Source organism: Hippichthys cyanospilos, chromosome 1 (assembly GCF_059441005.1).
Source record: "Hippichthys cyanospilos isolate Australia breed blue-spotted pipefish chromosome 1, RoL_Hcya_1.0, whole genome shotgun sequence".
In the NCBI taxonomy this organism is placed as follows: Eukaryota; Metazoa; Chordata; class Actinopteri; order Syngnathiformes; family Syngnathidae; genus Hippichthys; species Hippichthys cyanospilos.
In genome coordinates, this window is record NC_142369.1 from 28,327,597 (window position 1) to 28,349,516 (window position 21,920).

Consider the following 21,920-nt stretch of genomic DNA (forward strand, 5'->3'; position numbering starts at 1 on the left):
CCTCAAGGTGGTCTATTAAACTATTTCTATAACCACAAATTTGATTGTGTTTCTTTTTTCCCAAATTCAACACCACTGTTGTCCATTCTAAATTCGTTCTTACTGTCACTATGATAGAAACTTGACACGGGTGCATCCTGAAAATGCAATAGTGCTACATTTACAACATAAACGTTCGTCCACGTCACGAATGAATGTATTTTGTGGCTTGCGCTCATCTTATCACACTGTACCTTTGTGATTTGTGAACAGGCTCTGAACATAGTTTCCTTTTTGTTTTACAGTGAGATTAATAACATGGGGATATGGTATCGAATGGGAGAGCTTTCTCGCCTGCAGTCATCTCAACAGCGATCCGTCAGAATTACCAGTTATACTCCCACTGACACTGAGAGGTAAAACTTTCTTAAAGGCTCCATGTAGTCCCGTTAAGTTCTCATTTCATGTTCATTATTGTTGTAGTTGTCATCACATTACGATACATTGCACCGTACCGTACATACACAGTTGGATAATCTCACCTGAGCAATTCATTGGAAAGGTGGCTGGATACAATTGTCGTGAGAGGCATCTTAAAGAAGGGTAACACTAGTTCAATGAGGCTCAGCACCAAGTGTTTAAGGCAGACACATGGCACTTTCTGACTTGGACAAAAGCAGGGCTCTGCACACAAACAGCAGGAGAAGTAGCCTGGAGAAGAAGCAACAGCTGCAGAGGAAGGGAGGAGCGCTCCGAGATCTTTGGCACGCTGGAGTGTGCGTGTCCGCTCTCTGCTTCTGCAGCATCCTATGCCTCAGGCCTCACAGTCAGCTCCAAGGCAGATGAGCTCAATTATTTATGGCAATGAAGACCTGGGGATTTCCACTGCAAATTGTAAATAAACAGCTGAGACATTGTCACACTGAGCTTGGCAGAGAATCCTGGAACATTTGCCAAAAAACGGGGCTTTTCGCTTTGCCGTCATTTGCTGAGCCGAGTAAAAGCCACATAAAAGCTTCACGCGTCAGAGACTGTGCACATGCTCATATATTTAGATGAGAAGAAATAAATACGTTGAATAAAAGGCCACAAATTCAGAGCCCATGAGCAGGGATGTGTGCGCCTTTACAACGCTTACCTGTGATTTTCTGTTCTTTTGAAGAACACTTTCAAGTTGGTTGGGATGAATTCAACGTCGAGGCAACTCGCACCCCTGCCGACGCCTGCTGAGATCACAGGCTGTTGGTTTTGGATTAACATTCAAATTCATACCGCACTTCCTGGTCTTCTTTTGAGAGCGATTCTATCCAAAATCCCTTCCTTACTTTGCTACACTGTGGTTTGGTTATTTTGGCTTGACTCTATTCAGGATTTTCATTTATGATCATATATTTCTCGATTGCAGGTTTACATTATTTTTCTTGCATTCCTTTCTTCTTTTTAAGTTAAATCAGCCCAAACAATAGCAATGTTATTTGTTAAAATAACTTTCTACTTCATGGATATTTATTTAGGGTCATTTCTATTGCAGGCTTACCTCACTATTTTTCTTGATAGTTTTTGTCCTTCTATATAGGACCAGACAAACAAAACAAACAGCGGAAGACACAATGCTATCAAAGTATTGATTTTAAGTTTGAACTGCTATTTAACTCTGCAGTATTCTGCTGGTAATCCATCCATCCATTTTCTATAAATAAAATGTTTGGACTAAATATGCAAAAGATGTTTTTTTGCTGCTGCGGCTTATATACCGGTGAGCCTTATAGTCCGGAAAATACGGTGTGGGTGTGTGTGCATGCGTGTGTATGTGTGTGTATATATGGTGCGATCATGCCCCTCAAATATTAATCTGCTCCAGCCTGGGATCTTTGTCTGGATGTAAGCTATCAATTATGTTTTAGTAGCGCAAAGCTTTGCCAGGACGTTGTATGCACCACTGCTGGATTATTCCATTTGTAGTGATATTTTATATCACACTAATTGGTACAGGAAGCTGGAGTAAAATGAAGGATAAACTGCAACAGTTAGTTCTTATTGGCGCAGGCTGTTACACCATATTGAGCCACTAAAATGTTTAGGATGCAAAGATGTTGAGCGTATTGCTGTATAAATGCAGGAGCAATATAATTTTTCGTAGGATTCACAAGTGAGTTAAAATGTTATTTTTTTTCATGCTTTTTTTCAGTGCTTTTTTTCAGTGCTTGTACATCAATCTTGATAAATTGCATATTTGTTGAATAAGTATTGAGTTAATCTAAAATGAATTGATGAAGTTATTTATTTCTACTGAAGACATTAAACTTCCAAACCAGTCTGATTATTCCCATGTATATTGTTGCCTATTAACAAAATTGATTGCACTTTTCTCTTCAAGACTAATGGACAATATGATAAATTATTGGCAAACATTTTCTATAATACAGCAACTAAAATATAAGTAGTTTAAATAATTAATTGTTTTTAAGTAAAAGGTCAGACAATAGTTTAACACTGGCTGGTTGGGAAAAAAATAAAATCTGGTAACCTTATATATAATATATTTTGTAACTTAAATCAATGGATTTCTGTAATTTTAAATATGACAGATTGATTGATTTGTGCATCTGGTTTGAAAGTTGTTTTGTCCAAATAGCATGCATCATCTCCTTCGTCTCAACAACAGTTTGTGACTCTTCCATCATAACACTGGTTGAGGGTATTTTTCAGAATTATTTATTTATTCAGAATGCTTTTAGTTGAGATTAATTAATTAATTAATTCATTAATTACAGATATTAAATATTCTTTTCGTTATTTTTTTTAATATTAAAGCAAGAAAAGCAGGAAATGGACAATGCGATTTGCTGTGACAGCAGAAGAGGACTCATATATGATACACAAAGAGAGGATGCTCCTGCTGCACACTGCAGTTGCTTTCAATCAGCAAAGGTGGCCTTAAACCATAGTCTTAACGGCAAAAAAACTTACTGGTTCTGATTTAGATTTGGAGAGTTTTAAGGAACCGTGACTTTGATTATATTTATATTGCCAACCACTGTGCCACGGCAGACTGGTTAAAAAACATAACCAGGATTCTATTGTTGGCAACAATGCAATGTAAGTTTATCTTTTAAGGTGCAGTATGTACAATTTAGTGAGTTGTTCATTAAAAAACAAAAAAAAAACATGATGAATTTGAATAATATGCAAATAAATGTATTCCATCACATTTACATGTTTTAGATTTAATCGTAGGCCTAGTAATCACTTATTGTAATTGATCAAACTTCTTAACGTGAGAACAGTTAAATAAAATGTAAAAACAGGTTTTTGTAAGACAAAAAAAGACAAAAACAAAATAACACTTGTGGACCGAATGACTGAAATAAAAGCAAAATTAAATAAAATCAAGTCTTTATTTAACAATAAAGACTGGTGTCTCTAGGCTTAAAAATGATTCTCTTATTGCCCCATAACCATCCTGAGTGTGATCGGTATACGGCGAGGACTTGAAATATTGTCTCACATTCATATTTTTTCTGCCACAAATTTAGCAACTGTTGTAAAAATCATGACCTTCAACCACTGTCAGCACTATGCAAGCAACCTTGAAAACCGTCCAGTAAAGACACCCTCCATCCCCTTTCTTATGGCCACATTCCAACTTGTTATCCTGATAAAACTGTCATTGGTAAAGCTGGTATCTGACCCCTCAAGTGACTGCTAGCGTAAATTAGCCCTGTCCTAATATTACCATTGATTCCGCTTCACTCGGATCACAGTTTTGACATTTCTATTATAATTTTAGCCCAATGTACACAGAGGCATGTTTTAAATCAAATTTTAGTGTGATCAAGTTGTCAAGGCTGGATATTCCTTTCTTTCCATCGCGAAGCTGACTTTGTTACGCATGACACCTAAAGAGTCGTCCATGTCAGAATTGGCATTTCAATACTGTACATTGTGGATCTAACTGCCGCCTGGCTGTGACACTCACGCTGAAGCACCTCGCAGGAGATTCTATCAGAATGTGTTGCATGCTGGTTACAATACACCTCACTGTTGAGAGAGAAAGACACACTGACCGTGTGTCTGTGTGTGGTTCCTTCCTGACAGACTTTCTATCAAAGGTGTTGAAATCCAGTCCTATTTAATTTTTCACTTTACTTTTTTAAATTCAGTAAAGTTGCGAGAAATGGCTCGGCTCAATGCCGTGATGACTGAATGGTGCCAGGGACGATTGAATAATGGGCGGAGATCTGATGATCTCATACTATTTACCGGTTTGCCACCAGGTTTTGAGAGTGCCTCTTTTCAGTCTTTGACACTGAGCTTAAAGGAGGATAATGATGGCTAAGACAGTGGCGTCTATGAAGCAGCACTGTCAGCACATAGTGGAAGGTGTAGACGTGTTGTCACGGCAGAGGCTGGATGTGTGTCAAAACAAGAGCTTCCCGCTTTCTGTGTGATAACTCCGGGTTTTCACTGATACCACTTTCCTCATCGTCTTGCCTTTGTGCCCACTGCGACTACTCTGACCACTATCTCATAGTTACTTCCTTTTGCATCTGACATCGACAATTCAGCACGGCAAAGAACAGTGACCAAAAGATGTGAAAGGCAAAAACACCGAAGTGAACATAACAGCTGCGGTATGCTTTGTAGGGCTAATCTGATTTGAACTTGGACATATTTGGTGGGAGCTGTAGTCTCCTGATCGGCGCTGTAATTGTGTAAATCTTCCAGGCTGTGTTCCCAGTTTTACCGTAATTTGATGAGGAAGTAAACTATAATTCAATGTTCAAATTAATTGGGAATATGTGTCAATATGGCCGTTGTCAAAATCCCAGGGACTAGCATAATACAAGTCCCGACACTGCTGTTGATTAGCAAATGCACTTGCCATGTTTTTGTTTTGGGCATTAGTTGTCTAATTGATTTGCCATATGTCGGCCTCTCCAATGCACCTGAAATTGTATTTAGAAAATCCCAATTTGGAGTGAGACGGGCGTACGACGCGAGCAGATGGCAAAAGCAACCCTCGAGGACTGTTTCCGAAAAGCTCCATGTGAACACATGAATGTGTCCACGGTGAGCATAATGTCTTTCTTTCCAAATGCAAACCTAGAACTGCCGACTTTTTCCCACTCCTTTTTTTATGTCTGATGGCGTCTGGGTATTGATCAAATCAAACGGTGACACTTAAAAAAGACATTTATACCTTTCACCAACACTTACTTCATCAGGGTGCTGGATGTCTGTGCGATTTGACAGATTGCAGCTTTCGTCTCGGCTGCGGAATCAACCTTTGCAAGGTAAAGAAATCTGCAAGGAAGATGGCGATCAACGACACAAGATTGATGCCAACCTTTTAAAAATTCACTGTTGGTCTGCATTCAACATGGCCAAATGTTAATGTAAATGCAGAAGGGGAAAAGTCCACCCTTTCATTGAAAAGAAATCTTGTTTTATTGCCCTTGGTAAAATTATTCTATTTACTTTTCTCCTCGGAAAAGTCTTCCAAAGGTGTAATTTGTGTATAACCTCTACGTTTCAACAAATTAAAATTTTATATCCCTCCCAACCATCATAAGATTTCTATCCACAAATAGAAAATATGCACTATACACACTTAACATATATAGAAGATTAATAAAGAATCAAACCATCGCTTCTCATTTGCCTTGACAATCTGCCTTTTTTTATAGCACAACAGTGACTCCTCCGGAATCTGGCTTACCCCATCTTGTATAAGGTGTAATGTCTGTGCGTTCTAATCATAGCATTCCCCATTTTAATGATATTACTGACTACTTTGCGTCATCATTAAGAGATTGTTTATTTTACGGCTGCTGTATTCTTTAGCTACCTCCCGGGCACGTCATGTTTTGCAGCTCTCTTGAAGCAGTTTTTCCCCTCCTCACTAGCTGTGGATTTATCGATCCGTAGGGGCAAAGCAGGGGGTGTAATTTGTGATAGCGTGATTGATGAGGATTTCAATCTTATATGGTTTGTTAACTTCAACTGCCCACAAAGTGCATTCAGTGCTGTTTTCTGTAATACAAGGCCATGAAATGGTAAAAGCAGACTTCCCTTGAATAATGGAATCCCATGGCTCCTACAAACTTAACAAGATCCTGCTCTAAAGCCCTGCTGAAGGTCTGCTCTAGCCCGCAGGCGACTGGTGCGGGTTTAACTTTTGCCTTATTTTCTCCGTTTAGACTCAAACTTTGATTTTGCAGCTTTGGTCTGTCTTGAAGAGGGAGACACTTTCATGTTTCTGCAGACACTATGCGCCTTTGCTACATATAAAACATGTGCCGATAAACGACATAGGAATATAAATTTCACTCACATGCCAACCTTCCATTTAATATGGCACTCATTGAAGTAGTGTTTGATGGACTGACGTTGTATTATTTCTTCCTGTCTGACAGCAGCAGGATGATCAGCAGGCCGGACTGTGAGCACCGGAGCAGTGGCAGCTATACCGTGACAGGTATAGCCTCTCTCACACTTCAGACCGAAACGCATAAGTTATTTGACTGTCACTGTAGTCAACAATGAATTTTTTATGGAGACTTGAACTAGCAGCAAACAACACTTAATGATTTTAAGGGTTACAAAGGGAAAACAATTGCAAATTGTGTTTTGTAGCAGGTATGGGAATATCTTACCGGTGCAAAAAAGAAACAGGACCAGATGTTTTTAATGTAATACTGTACATGTTCACAACCTACCTAGGCTTTACCATGTTACCTTTGCGCACAAGCATGTTTCTAACAGTTTCATTATGATAGTGCAGGCGACAAACATTTCTTAAGAAGAAGAAGAAAAAAAATAAATAAATATATATATATATATATATATATATATATATATATATATATATATATATATATATATATATATATATATATATATATATATATATACTCACACACTCTGCTCATATTGTTTTTTTTTTTTTTTCCTACATTACTTGATAATTGACATTTTATTTTGAACCAGTGCCTGGCTTCCATTACAACCAGCCGCTTTAGCGGACAGATTTCACTGGGCCACAAGCTAAAGTACTGATCTGCAGTGCTCTAGTAATAATTTCACTGGTAAAAACGAATTCACTTCAGAGTGCCCATACCACATACTAGTTAGTACAGTAATTTATTGCTACTTTATTCACTCCACATGAACAATGCGCACATGGCTAATTATATGGCAATTTATTCACGTGTAGCTGATATCACTTCTGTGAACGTGCGAGAAAGAAGCAGGTGACGAGAATCACTGCAACACGTCAGTAAGTTCAGCTGACAGCAACGTATTAAAAATATTATTTTGAATTGACTTAAAGTGTAACTCCAAGTTGGATATCAGAAAATTATTTGCCTGCAGCAGGAATGAATATCATATAGCTAAATGAAGTCCTAGCTAGCTAGTTAATGTATGTCGGTCTGAAGTTCATGCTAAGTTTGCTAACGTTATTCCTTGTGTCAAGTTAACCAAATTTACACCGTCTCCTTGTTTGTCCTTACAAAGATTCCAGGATATATATATATATATATATATATATATATATATATATATATATATTTTTTTTTTTTGTACACCCCCTTCTAAAATAGTGCTATCTGTGGGCCCAAATCAAAGTAAATTCGGAATTTGTATGTATTTATTGTATCAGTGACAAGTCAAATTCACAATCAGGTAACAATGAGCCAGAAAGTAAAGAAGCGAAAACAAAATGCTTCAGAAGTTCAAGAATAGAAAAAAAACAGTATGTTGAAACTAAACAAACAAACACTCACAGTAAAAAGCTGACTTTTCTACCAGAATGGAATGTTATATCTGTTGTTGGGATATGAAGAAGATCATGACGAATGCTACATGTAAGTTCATTCTAAGTAAAACAAAAAAAAACTTTACAGTGACATTTGTTAATATATGTTAATGGTTTTGCTCACGGCTTGTAGAGTTTGAATCTTGAAATTACTTTGTCCTTTTTACTGTGCAATTTTTGGGACCCCAAACATTTTGGTTGGGACCTATCGTTTTTTAGTATCGCGAGTCTTGGGGATCCAATATTACCTTATACAGTATATATGGAGATTAGTAAACGTGCCATAGCCTCGCTATGGACATTTCAGTGAACCTTTCAACAAACAAACCGGATTCCCTTGTCTCAAATGTCATTTCACCAATGAGTTATAAATGTGGACCTTTCAACAAACAAACCGAATTCCCTTGTCTGAAACATCATTTCACCAATGAGTTATAAATGTGAATGAAGCAACTATTAAACCCCAAAACGTGACACTACGGTACGACATCAAACAGAAGCCATATATATATATATATATATATATATATATATATATATATATATATATATATATATATATATATATATATATATATATATATATATATAGTAGAAAAAGAATCCAAAATTTGCATGTACCGCTATAAAAAGTGCTGCTGGCACATATCCCTCTTTTAAAGGGAGTATGTGTAATTTTTCACATGGACCTATGGGAGCTTTAGGCGCATTACGGTAAGTGCAGAAATACACACTCCCCCACAGGCTGTGGTAGCTATAACAGACATGGCAACCTCTGGAGGAGTGCCACCCCCCATGTAATATAATTTAATGATAAATAGTCCTAAGCTTAAATTTAAAACATATTATTGGGCATTAAGCACACATTTTTTGCATGTTTTTGACATTTATAATAATTGAATTCATTCATTTTTAATGGAAAACGGTCTAAACCTTACTTATTGTCACTTTATATATTATCTTTTTCGTATTCTTGCTTTTGGTTATTTGGCAAATAGACACCTGGACTGAAACCAAGGTGAAGCTATTACATTTTAGATGCAGAGTTTTACCTATGGCTATACGAATACCTCGAATGGAATCAGAGCACTAACTTGTAAGTTTGTGTTGAGCACGAGTGAAAGGAACAGGCAGGTTTGTTATCTAGCTGGAGAGAGACACCATGTGGTGAGGATTCCTCCTGCTGCTGCTCAAGCAAAGACACACCCGTGCTAGAGGTGGCTATAGCAAACTTCATTCAAATATTTTAATAAATAACATACTGGCATGCAAAAGTTAAATTGATTAATTCAGTACCACACATTTATCAGTTTTAAAACCGTTGTTTTGCGCTTCATGGAGAGGCTGAAAAACATGTTTTAATTGAGTATAAAATTACTTCAGAACAAAGTCATGATATGTATATGCACGTCTAAAAAATAAAATAAAATTGAGGCTCCAGAATGATTTTAAAAAAGATTGAACTGTAAAGGGATATATGCGTGACAGTGAAGAAGAAGCATAAATTGTACATACTCTTTACAACAATCATCATTTTTCCGACAAAAAAGAAGTACATCTTGTGCTTGTCTCATAGCATCAAAATGTGACTGAAATAAACTTTCCTTCATTAACTATGTGATTGGCTGCCTTGCCTTGTGTGACCTTCGAGACAACAACCTATTTAATTGTTAAATGTTAGTGTGATGGTAGCTCTGCTACGCGCCTGTGTGAGCGCGCGTGTGTGTGCGTATGCACGCACGTGGGAGTCTGCGTGTGCAGGCTGACAGCTGGCCAGGTTCGAGTTGCTCTAAAACCATGTGCGCTCTGTCAGGCTCGAACAAGCGCCTTCTTTAGGATTGATGAATTGCCTGCTTTCTTGATTAAACCCTCCGTCACTTCCCAACTAAACAAAAAACCCTGCACAAGAAAGAAAAGCAAGCTGAGGGGAGGAGAGGGAACATGTCTGGGAAATGTGTCATCAGCAGTCACATTATGTACAGAGATGTGATGTGCAGGCACGTTGACATTTATTACCAAAATATTAAAACCTATTCACATTTTTTTTTTTTACCTCCTTTCACTTGACAGTTGAAGTTCATTTGAGGAGTTATCAAGTTTTCATAGCCATCGTATGCTTTTCTGTGCAGGCATCACTTTGATCCCTGCCTTTTCAATTAAGTCTGCTATGATGGAAAATTATATATAATAAACCAATCCAACCAGCATGCTCGAGAAATGACAAATATTCATACAGCCAAAAAAAAAGTAGAACGTTTGAATAACAGATAATAATAGAATGTCCCCTGCAAATTATTCAGCAAACATCCACCGGATAAAAACGTGAATGAAGTGAAAAGTCATACATTTGCATATCTGTCCCATTAATAAAAAAAAAAAAAAAAAAATCCTGACATTGGCCCTCATCTAGAGTAATATGGAGTGCAATTATTTCCCAATCCATTAGAGGAAGTTCAATTAACAGACATAAGACAATTCATCCTTCACATCATGAGGAGGAGAAAAAATAGAAATCTCAAAATTAACTTGGGTTTGCAAAATATCTTGACAGGATGACAGTGATTTTTGATTCTCAAGAAACCATATTAGAGTCCTTATTAAACTGTGTGCATCTTCATTGACTTTGCAGCAAATAATTGGAAAATGCAATGGCGCTTTCCAATTAAAGTCCCACTTTATGCCGTTTAATAATACCCTCGTAATATTACAGCTTATGAAATGACAGGTAAGTTGGTGTATGAATAAAACATAAAGCCCTGTAATAAGAGACGGGAAAAAAGCAAGACAGTTGTTGGGGGGGCTTTTAAATGCTCAACATAATTTGCATATATTAATCTCCTCTTTTCAGCCTTATCTAGCATTCCACTGTATTTGAAGTTAAAATAGTCATGACAGGCAGGCGTACGCTTAGTTTTTCCAAGGATTTATAACTTGCATAATTCTGGATCTTTAATAAGTCAATATGACTGATCCTCTGAGTTCTGTGGAATTTGGTTAATTGTTCCAGATGGTGTTCACTGATTACACAAAATTACTTCCTTTCTCTCCTTTTCCCCCAAACTACATCATTGCTTGATTGAGAGGAGAAAAAAAAAGATTATGTTTGGCGTCGTACTTTCACTAAGAGGTTTCTCATCAGGTTTCAAACAAAAGTTCCATCTTATTTTTTGCAGTGTGTTTCTAAGCCAAGCGTTATGGGGGCTGGGGTCATTTTTAGCCTTTTCTCAGTCTGTGATGGATTTCAACAGTTTCTCTACTGCCTAGCCAATAACTTCATATATACTAGAATGTATAGAGTATAGAATATATGTAGTTATGAAATCTTAGGGGTTAAAAAATACAACTCCTGGCTAATGCCACAAACCACTTATTAGTAAATTAGTAAAGTCATTTTTTTTGGGGTGTCTTTGGTCATTCTTTTCTCTGCACGGGATTCTTCTCCACTTGTAGTAGGACTCAGGCAGCCACAGTTCACTGACATTCTGTTTTGCATCAGTTAAACTGAACTGAATGAATCATTTATGGAAGTGTTATGGGGGAGGTATAGGCAGATTTACTGCTACGCTTTTCATTTGGATGGAATGGAATTTCGATGAAACCAATCTTCATGTCTGAAGTCATGCCAGAGCTAACATCAAGACATGAAAAGAACACTCTTAAAATCCTAGTTTTGCCTCTTAATTTCCCTGGTTAGCAAAAGGCAAAACAGAGACGTTCAGTAGGACGATAGGAATTGCATCTAATGGATATTTACACACAACATTGATAGAATCATAGATTATTATTAAAGTGTCTAATTTTTGGTTGCTTGAAGCATTCGTTTTAATGAGTCTCTATTACTCAACTTTATTTCATCATCACAACTTCAACTCCAAGTAGGTGTTTGTGTGCATGTGTGTGTGTGTGTGTGTGTGTGTATTATCAAGTGTTAAAAAGGTAACTCAATACTATTTACTTATATACTACTTATATACTGTTTACTTGGTCCGATTCAATCCAAACTGATTTTTCCTTCAATCTACAGATGTGCAAAGAATTATCATACAACTTCAGCATTCTTTGCAAGACAGAATAACAAAGGGAAACTGCCTTTTTTTTTTTTTTTACTTAAGAAACCGGCCAAAAAAATAAAAAACATGAACAACTGCTATTCTTTGAATCCAGCTATAAATTGTATAGCTTTTATAATAGCAAACAATATTAAATGAAAATTTAAACAAAGGTAGAACAAGATACATTCTCATTTCCTATTAAATTGCAGTACCAAAATATTATGTGGAAAAACTGTTGCCCAAAATAAAAAATACTGATATTTCATGTTTGACAAATGAGAAATGAAAATAAACTTTTTCTATGGAGCATTTAAATTGAGAGTATGTACAAAGTAGGAAACCTGTGCCAGATTGTTCATCCATCCATCCATATGAGCATATCGGGAGCATTATCAATATTATCAATATTTTCATTCATTTACATGTAAGTATGAAAGCAAAATATGTGCATGAATTACTTTGTAATTAATAGCTGTTTTGTGTTTTACTATTTTGCATTTTTGCCTAGTATATTATAACATTTATATTATTACCAAATACTTTAGTACCTCATAGCTTAAACAATTGGAATTCTTGAAAATGTGTGAACAACACTGAAATAAAATCTCAAAATGAGTTTCAACTTTGTTTAATGAACAACCTGACCGATGCGAGTTTGATGGTGCCGATAAGAATTAGTGTGCCAATCATGCGCGAAACCTGATTGATTTCTATACGTCCGTATTTGTTTTTTGTCATTCGTTTGTAATGGATTATGGGTTCAAGAATTTTGGTTCTGTTTTATAGTCAAATTGCAGACTTTTAAAAACCTTCAAGGTTTGCAGACCTTACTGGACTCCAGAGCCTCATCCCTCATTGCTTTCTATCCATCCCCGAGATAGAAGCAGAGCTCCATTAGTTCCGGTGTCCATATGTGGACAGCCTCAATGGATGGGCCTGTCACGGCTCTCTCATTTGGCTCATGTACAGCAGGGTTTGTTAACATACGTCTAATTAGAACTTGATAAAAATATTTCACAAAGTCCAGTCATTAAATATAGTTTAAGGAGATTTATGATCAAATATGCCTTAAAGATCTTTTAATGGCTCTGCTGACTTGTTAAGTTTGTAATGAATGCCTTTCTACTACATACTTGGGTGCGATTTCGGAAGCACAATGAGAGCATAAAAGGAATAAGTCGCTCAAGAAAAAAATTGGCAACTGAGAGTGAAAAGTTCTTTAGCTGGTATCAAAGTATGTTGTTCAGAAATCCACGGAAGAACACGTTTCCATTCATACTCAAAAGGCACCGCAATGCCTGTACGTGTATACTGTTGCATTTTGTCTTAACGGTCTATTCTGGAGAAAAATCATGTTCCTATTCGCACAATTAATGACAAATGGCAGCACTGCGTTGGTGGATCGGTTGTAATGGAAGATAAATTGGTGCGTGCCCAGGTTAGTGGCTGCCAAGGAGGCCTCTTTAGCTGTCATCACTCCCGCTTCCACTCTGGCACCGTTCATTACTCACTGCATGAGATGCCACTTTACATTGCCTGGTACTATGAGCATGGAGAACTTAATAATGCCAACCACAAGCATGCGGGTCCCGCTGTTCCACAGTACAGAGGGCGAGTTGCTTACTGAGGGCTCAGGGTTATGGAGACCAGGCCAAGGAAGGCTTCTGCACCGATCAGAAGGGCTCACACATCAGTCACTAATTCAGGGGAGCCAGAACCCACACGAGCAAGCGTTCAGCTTAGGTAGGCCTTTCTTGTTGGGCTTTCTGGAGCTTGCCACATTCCTTGCAACATTACTTGTTAGTTTGCCCCCGGAACTGCTAATTAAGAGGGGATTTGTGTAATTGTGCCTTCTGCTGTGTCCCATCCGGTACGTGCAATTTACTGTCAGCCCTCTGCCAGCTTTTACACTTGTCCAGAGAGGCGCTGCCCATTTATACAGACATTCAGCTGCACATTTACCAGCAGCCACAGCTGGAGATCGGTGCGGTGCCACGGTAGTGTCGGAAAAGACACAGTGCTGCTGATTGCTGATTAAAGTCTGGTAGTCCGTTTAATTTTGCAACATCGAGCAAGGGACAGGGGATGACCCATATTGGAAAATGGTTAAAAAGGTTTACTTTTGATTTTTTTCCGCTCTTCTGGTCATTGAAGCTTAATTAGTGCTACAGTTTTTGAGTTTCCCAACTTACTATTTCCTCTGAGCCTTGAGCATTAAACTCACCATAGGTATTACTGGCTCTGCCCACTTTCTGGAAGATTGATGGGATAGAGTCCAACCGGGACTGCCTCCTGGCTCCCTTCCTACATCCCGATTTTTAGATATGTGTGTCTCAGATGGAGAGGTAAGTGGGTCATTCTACATAGGATTTCTCTTGGTGTTTCTCAAGTAGCAAGTTGAATTTTAATTTAGGAATTTGAATGTGGAACTTAAGTGCTGTGTGCATGCACATGTGCCTTTATGCCTCACAACACATACTCCTAAATATAATAGTACGTTCAAATAATTGAATAAATGTGATTTATAGTATAGCAGTGGGTAATGTTATACAATACGGTTTATGCCAAAAAAAATGTTTCTCTTCATCAACACTTCAAGTGTAGCATTGTGTGAAGACAAGACTAGAAACCTATAGCCTCTTAAAAACATTCATGGATCCATTTTCTACAAACGCTTATCCTCACTAGGGTCGCTGCCATGCTGGTGCCTATCCCAGCCGTCTTCAGGCAGTTGGAGGGGCACACCCTGAAGAAGTAGCCAGGCGATTGCAGAGCACACAAAGACAAACAACCGTTTGCACCCACAATCAAACCAAAGGAGAGTTCAGAGTGTCCAATATACCTTGCATGCATCTTTTTGGAATGTGGCCCTAGTGAAAGGAAAGGAAAGGCCGGAGTGAGCTGGAATTGAACCCAGGACCTCTGAACTGTGAGGCAGGCGTCCTGAAGACGTCATTTTCACACATGACTTTTCATTAAAAAATCTTAAAAAAAACAGTATTTGGACAGTTACTATATTAAGTATCATGATTAAAATGAATGAATAATCTGTTCAGTCGCTCAAACGCCAATTTTGAAAGAAAGTTTTTATTCATTGAAATATCCCACTTTTTTGTCGAGAATAAAACAGCGGAAGGATACAATAAAAAAGAATGGATTGCATGGAGCCCCATAGAGTCATTAAAAGAATCTGAAAATAGCAACCGGCTATCATCTGTTCTCGTAGTTTGGGTCAGGAGCTCTGACACCTCCAAAATTCCTCCTGTCAGAGGAGAGGGCCATTTGTATTCTCTCTCATTAGGCAATTTGACTAATGACCTGCTGTGGCTGCGGAGCTACTGAGGGGACCCGCAGCCTGGCACCCTCTCCCTCTCTCAGCAGGCTGTGCCCACACCCTCCATTGGAATGGCACAGATGGCATGCCCGGGCGACAAAATAAACTACAATATGTCTCCGAGATGCTGTCAGGCCTGGGCACTATTTCTCATGTCAGAGTGCGGCTAAGGGCTGTGAGTGGGCATAGGGGGTCCTCTTCCAGCTTACTTTGCTTCTACTCACCATTATCTGCAGAGGTGACAGAGAGCTGGCTCTGCAACTAGAATAGCATTTTCATGGTCTGCATAAAGAATCCCCCTCAACTTGAGAGTCACAGTGACATGAGAGGTAGTGCATTGTCTAGCCGGGCTACACACGGAGCAGGCTGAGAGATTGTTTGAATAAAATAGTGTATTTTCTGAGTAGCTTTACTTGTAAATTCCTCTCATGTAACATGCATGTCAACCTAACATTTTATAGGACTCTCCTTTGGACTTTGAAACTTTTTTCTTTTACTTGTGAGACTTTTCTCCAAACTTACAGGCCTATGTATAACACAGTACTATAACTAGTAGGCCAACAATATTTTCTGTTTCATTCTGTTTTCATTCTGATGAATGCTTTGTGATATGAATGACCCAATTTTCCAGTTGACCAAAATACAGGTTGTCGATTGTCATGCTAGCTAGTGTTGTGCCGGAAGTGAACCTGAGCGAACGGGCCACTCCCCGAAGAGATTTGTCCTTCCCTCAGTTACGACCAATCAACTGCCATCGTCAGGCAGGGGAGAGGCATTACTGAATGTACTCCCGTTCGATTGGTGTTCATGGACGAATCGTTGAGAGAATGTACGTTTTTTCTTGTTCAGAACGAATCAAGGAGTGAATTTACTGCTGTTTTTTGATACGTTTGCATCTTGCGAACAAATCAGTGCGTGAACGTACTGCCATTACCGGTTCAGTAATGAACGTGAGTCGTTTTTGTCTCGTCAAGGAAGGTACCACAATGTTATCAATAAGAGAATCAACACTTGAAAGGATGGGATGCCCTTTCAGTGGCCTCTGTTTATCTAAGCTAAGAGTTGATGGAAAACACATTAAAATAAGCACATCCTGGATATTTTGATAAAGATTTACCGTATTTTCTAGACTATAAGCCGCACCGGTACATAAGATGCAGCAATAAAATATGAGCAAAAATATATATATTTTTGTCATGGATAAGCCGCACTGGACTATAAACCGAAGCTAATAACATAAGATATTCATGCAAAAAGATGGTACATGGAAGTTTTTTTTTTGTTTTTTTTGTTATTAATTATTTTGTAATTGTCTGCCAACAACAACATCCTCTCTTTAACAGACTGAACATGCCTGCATGTTTAGTCCCAACATATTTATAGAAAATGAATAGATGGATATTTTCAACACTAACAGAATACTGTTTGTTAAATACCAGTTCAAAATCGAAATCAATACTTCAATAGTATGTTTTTTTTTTATTCCCTTTGTTTGATGGATTATTTTAGTGAACATAAAAACACATTGCACATCCTTCATATATACAATCATAAATACATAAATAAAATCATATATACTGTGTACAGTATATAAAATGTATTTATCACAAATTTACCCAAAATTGTATACATTCAATTATTCAATTTAGACATGTATATTTTTTAATACTATATTTTCAAAATTCTTTGAGCACAACAATTTATTCACATCTTTTCAGTATCTATTTCATAGTTGTGCCGTAAAGTGAAACCTCGAACGGATACACACATTTGCTTGCTGGTGGCTAGCAAAAAAAAGAAAAACAACAACAACAACAACAACTACAGATAAGCCACACAGGACTATTAGCCGCAGGTCTCAAATCATGAGGAAAAAGTCGTGGCTTATAGTCCGAAAAATACGGTATAGTAAACGTGATCTCATAAACAATGTAAGGGATGATTTTGAATAATAATAATAATAATACATTTGAATAAATTGAATAAATGAATGAAGAAATTGAATAAAAATGTGGTGAGCATATGTGACATCTGTGTCCAATGTCCACCATGGCAGACAAATCTGTAGAATTATTATTTATTTGTTCTTTTTACTGATCCTAATAACGTGCACAGGAACTGTTATGCCCATCACTTATGGTAGTGCTATGTGGTGGCAGGTGACCCAAATCATTTCACAACAAACAGCAAGTAGCAGAATATGCAAGGCTCAAAGGCCCACAAATAATGAAAGGCCACATCTAGCTGACGACCACTGAAATGCATTTGGGATTTTATTTTATTTATCTTATATGTATTTTTAGTAAACATTTTTAAAAATAATTTTAAAAAAAAATCAATGAAAAACAGTAAATACAAGCTAACCTCAAAAATTGGGCGTGAGAACAAGTATAACCTGCAAATAAACAGAAATGTTATATTTTTGTTTTTGGTTTTGAATTGAAGAAAAAAACATACGTTTCGGGAGCACACTTCCATGTGTTGCACAACAACGGGCAAACTCGAGTTGTGCAGTATAAAAACAAACAAAAAAAAACCCGCAACTTTCACTTACTTTTTTATCTAATCAAGTCAGAATCACCCCAGAAACATGACGAGACAGAGATCAATGCAGCTGTGCTAGATTAGTAAAGCGTAAAAAGAAAGTTCATCAACGTTCCTAAAGCTTTGCGGGTAAGATGCGGTGCAGGTAATATGGGTCATGCTCGATCAAGCACACATATTTTCCCATCAGTCAGTGTCCGGCTATAACACTACGAAGTGCGCGCGCGCGCGTGTGAGTGCGCACGGTCGCGTTTATTGGAGAGGCAATGTATGGCGCTGCTTAAGTCCTGGGCGACAGCGCATCCAACAACGGAAGGGTGAGGGATTGGTGCTCAAGCCGGCATACGAGGGAGCCCTTCCCGCCCTGAAACAGCCATTCATCTGTGCCCAGGGATTGGAGATGACAATGCAGCCATTGCTCATCGCACCTGACGGAGCCATTAATAAGGCAATGATCCACACGGGGCCTGTGCTGACTCCGTTCTTTACACTACAATCACTCAAGCCACGGGGTCCCCCTTACTTAACGCAACCTCTGTGCTCACCGCCATGATCATCACCATCATCACAGTCACCGCACCAAAAATCTGAGCTGACGTTTTCCTATTGACTGCTCCCGCATACTCCACATGTCAGGTAACTACCCCAAGCCTCCACGCCGCCGTACACGTGGGGTAATGGAGCGTAGCCCGGCCATTCCAGCGCCTCCAACATGCTTTATAATGGAGTTCCTGGCCAGAAGATTGTATTTACATTACTTTTGCCCTTTGTGTTAGACTCTACCGTCGTGCAGATATCCATTTCTTAACACCAAGTCATCTTCAGCACCTTTCCATTCATCTGGATGTAAGATAGCCCCTCTAGTATGGATGGTGGTAGAATACAAAGTGAGGCCCGGTTTAAATGCAATAAGGAAAGTCCCTGGCCTTCAGTGCTGCGCAGCCATCTGTCCACGCCACACAGATCCATCAGCCACTGCAATCTCAGTACTCCATGGCCACCTATTGATTCAAATGTATTCTCAACCTCTCTCTGCTCCCAGTAGAAGTGGTGCAAGTACATTCTCTTTCTCTACTTTTTTTGTTTTTTTTAAACAATTTAAACAAGTCATCGTGCGCCACATACACAGATCCCACAACTTTTGCATCAGATACCGTACATACATGTACTTTTGCGATTTTGACATCAACACTGATACTGATCATTTCCTGAGATTTTTTTTTTTCTCCTTCAGATATTTCATGGTTACCCATAAATAGCATGACAACTACTGGACATTATTGTTCAATCTATGACACACTGTAATACATAAAAACACAACAAAATGATTTCAGTAAAGTGAACATAATATACCTCTGGAATTATATGTGTATTCACACAAATAGGTATATATATATATATATATATATATATATATATATATATATATATATATATATATATATATATATATATATATATATATATATATATATATATATGTATGTACACATACACATCCTATTGGATTAGAGTAGATGATACTAATAAAGTAAATATTATCATATAGTACTGTGTGGTATTGACAAAAATATATTTTAAAAAAATGTATTCGGCTATATTTCAAAAAGTAAAACAATTAAACCAGGGGTCACCAACCTTTTTGAAACTGAGGGCTACTTCTTTGGTACTGAGTAATACGAAGGGCTACTAGTTTGCCGTATGTGAAGACACAGATTATGTTTACCATTGTTCACAATAATTAAGGAACAACTGTAGTGAATATGCAAATCAAGTATAATAAGTAATGATAATGTAATCCATGTATAATTGTTTGTAAAATTCATAGAAAATCACCAATGTTCTATCTCGTGTATGCTATTTGCAGAGCAGGCCTGCAGGTTACTCATGTGATCTTTGAGGGCTACCTGGTGTCCGAGGGCACTACATTGGTGACCCCCGAATTAAACGGTAAAATAAATAAAACACAAACAGCCAATGAAAATTTCCTTTACAAAACCAACTGGACAACCAGTTTTTATGGAATGTTGTTTTGTACATTGTAGTGAAGCGTTTAGTAAAATGCTTCATGCTGCAGTGCCATAAAAATAAAAAATAGGAACAATGTTGCCTCGCTGCAGTTACAAAAAGATTCAACCTACAGTGTTAGTGTAGCCTGTCTAAAGTCACTCATTATACAAATCCTCATTCTATATTCAAGTACATGTGTGATAGTGCTGACTACCGTACTCTTTAGGAGTGAGGTCTGGCCAACGTACTTTTGCACAGCACAAGCTGGCTTCTCTTACGCAAAAACAATGTACTTTCATCAATTAAGCTCACAAGTGGCAAGCGTAACAGTAAACAGTCATCTTTTTAGCATGTCATTCCCTCACTCTACACTCCAGGCATGACTAATTGATTCACTCTCAATCCAACTCTTAGGACAGATTCATTTTGGGTCGATTGGTCATGCCTGGAAAGAGTTATGACGAAACCCTTTACAACAGAATAGCAATTTAAATTAGCACCGTTTTGGAACATTTCAGAGGAAATATCCCATTTTTGCACATAACGTCATTACACATGTGCGATATGAAAGAAACTGATGAGAAGAATTGTCAGAGAAGCAAACAAGTGATTCCCAAAAAGCAAATACTCCACTGGTAGTTTTATTTCCCTTTTTTAATAATAAAAAAAAAAAAAATATGTCAATTATAGTCATTAAAATAACAGTCTACAATGTGGGACATTAGCAGTCAACAAATTCAATCAACTTTTAACAGTTGTGGAAAAAACAGCTCACCAATATTCCTACTACATTATATAACTGTAATCTACCAATTATTACCACTATCAGGTTTAAGCGCTGCTTGCCATTCTAGATATTTTTTTCAGTACTATTGCGGCGTCAAAAATAAAAACAATCTTACCCATGCCCAGGCAGCCTGGAGTCATTCTTAGATGACAAAGATGACAAAGTTCCATGACCCAAGAAGCAATGCAAATGATTTAAGTTTCAAAGAGTGTCAGAATTATGAATTTCCTCCAAAACCATAAATCAGAAGCGGGTTGGGTTTACACTTCTAAATGTATTTTCCTGTGCCCGGCGCCTGAAGAACACTAGTTGGGAGCTCAGCCCCCTGATATTTTGGGCCTGTCAAAGCACTTTGTGGCAAGTGTCAGAGCTCCAGATTTTTTTTTTTTTAATGAGTCCAAGCAGCTGCAGTTTTTCTTTCAGCCAGAACCTAGAAGCTTTGTTTCTCTCGTCAACTTGTGTTAATTTGTGCCCTAATGTTTTCGATAAACAAAGACCTGCACTCTAGCCTGACAGTGGTGACACCTTGATTCCAGTGCAGGATCGAGGCAGTACTGGGTTACACCATTAATAATCAACTGGCAGCCATCACACCATTTTAACCACGATCATTATGATAAAGGGCATACACTTAATTACGGACCTGCTTAATTATAGCTCTGTTGAAGCTCGTTTGTTTGGTCAAATGCTAATTATACCACCGCGCTTTTGGCAAGTCCTCATTTCAATCTACCTTTTTTGTGGGCTGAACGCCGTGGCTTATTTTCATGCAAATTTGATATCCGGCGTTTTGTCTTTCTTCTTTCGTTTTTTTTCTTCCGTGTTGAGCGTAAGTGTGTCTTTGTTTGTGAGGTGAACATCTCTGACAAGACAAAATCAGGAATAATCAAGAGTAATTAAAGTGGAAGAGGTTTGGGGAGGGCTGGCTTGGAGGAGAGAAGCGAAGAATAAGAAAAGGCTTTCATCTTGTCTCCATAGATGGGTGGGAGGGGAGGTGTGTGTGGGGCCAGGGGTGGGGGGTGGAGACGGTGATAGCTTTGTTGTTTCATTATGCCACATGTATTTTTGTTCAATTTGAAAATAAAGGGTGGGAGAAATGGTCATTTTTGTTACCGCCAGTCACGTTTTAAACATGATTTTCTTCCTTTTTTTCTTACAGCCATGGATGATGTGCCCTTTGGGATCGCGCAGCGATTCTATGAAACATCAAAAGAGGTAAAACCACACTCGAAACTTTGGTGGAAAGCATTTTTATACGGATTATTAAGGATATCATAACAGCAGCCATCGCCAAGGCGAGGTCTTAAGTCCCAGGAGCATGTATAATTGTAATAGCATTGAGATTTTTTAATTAACCGGCCCTTTTATTTGCAATGATCAGGAATTGAAGTG

The 21,920-nt window shown here is 38.0% G+C and overlaps 1 protein-coding gene across 12 annotated transcripts in view; it reads left to right on the forward strand.

The window, feature by feature from the left end:
• Positions 1–21,920, forward strand: part of LOC148429994 (multivesicular body subunit 12B-like) — an 80,122-nt gene that overhangs the window by 53,222 nt on the left and 4,980 nt on the right. For 9 of the 12 annotated variants that reach the window (XM_088407504.1, XM_088405929.1, XM_088406751.1 and 6 more), the window contains 3 exons: positions 285–395; positions 6,399–6,460; positions 21,688–21,743. In XM_088407504.1, the coding sequence (XP_088263630.1) occupies positions 285–395; positions 6,399–6,460; positions 21,688–21,743 (229 nt within the window). Of the gene's footprint in view, positions 1–284; positions 396–6,398; positions 6,461–14,541; positions 14,761–21,687; positions 21,744–21,920 lie in introns of those variants that run through there. The other 3 variants (XM_088407419.1, XM_088407590.1, XM_088407670.1) reach the window with 3 other exon arrangements.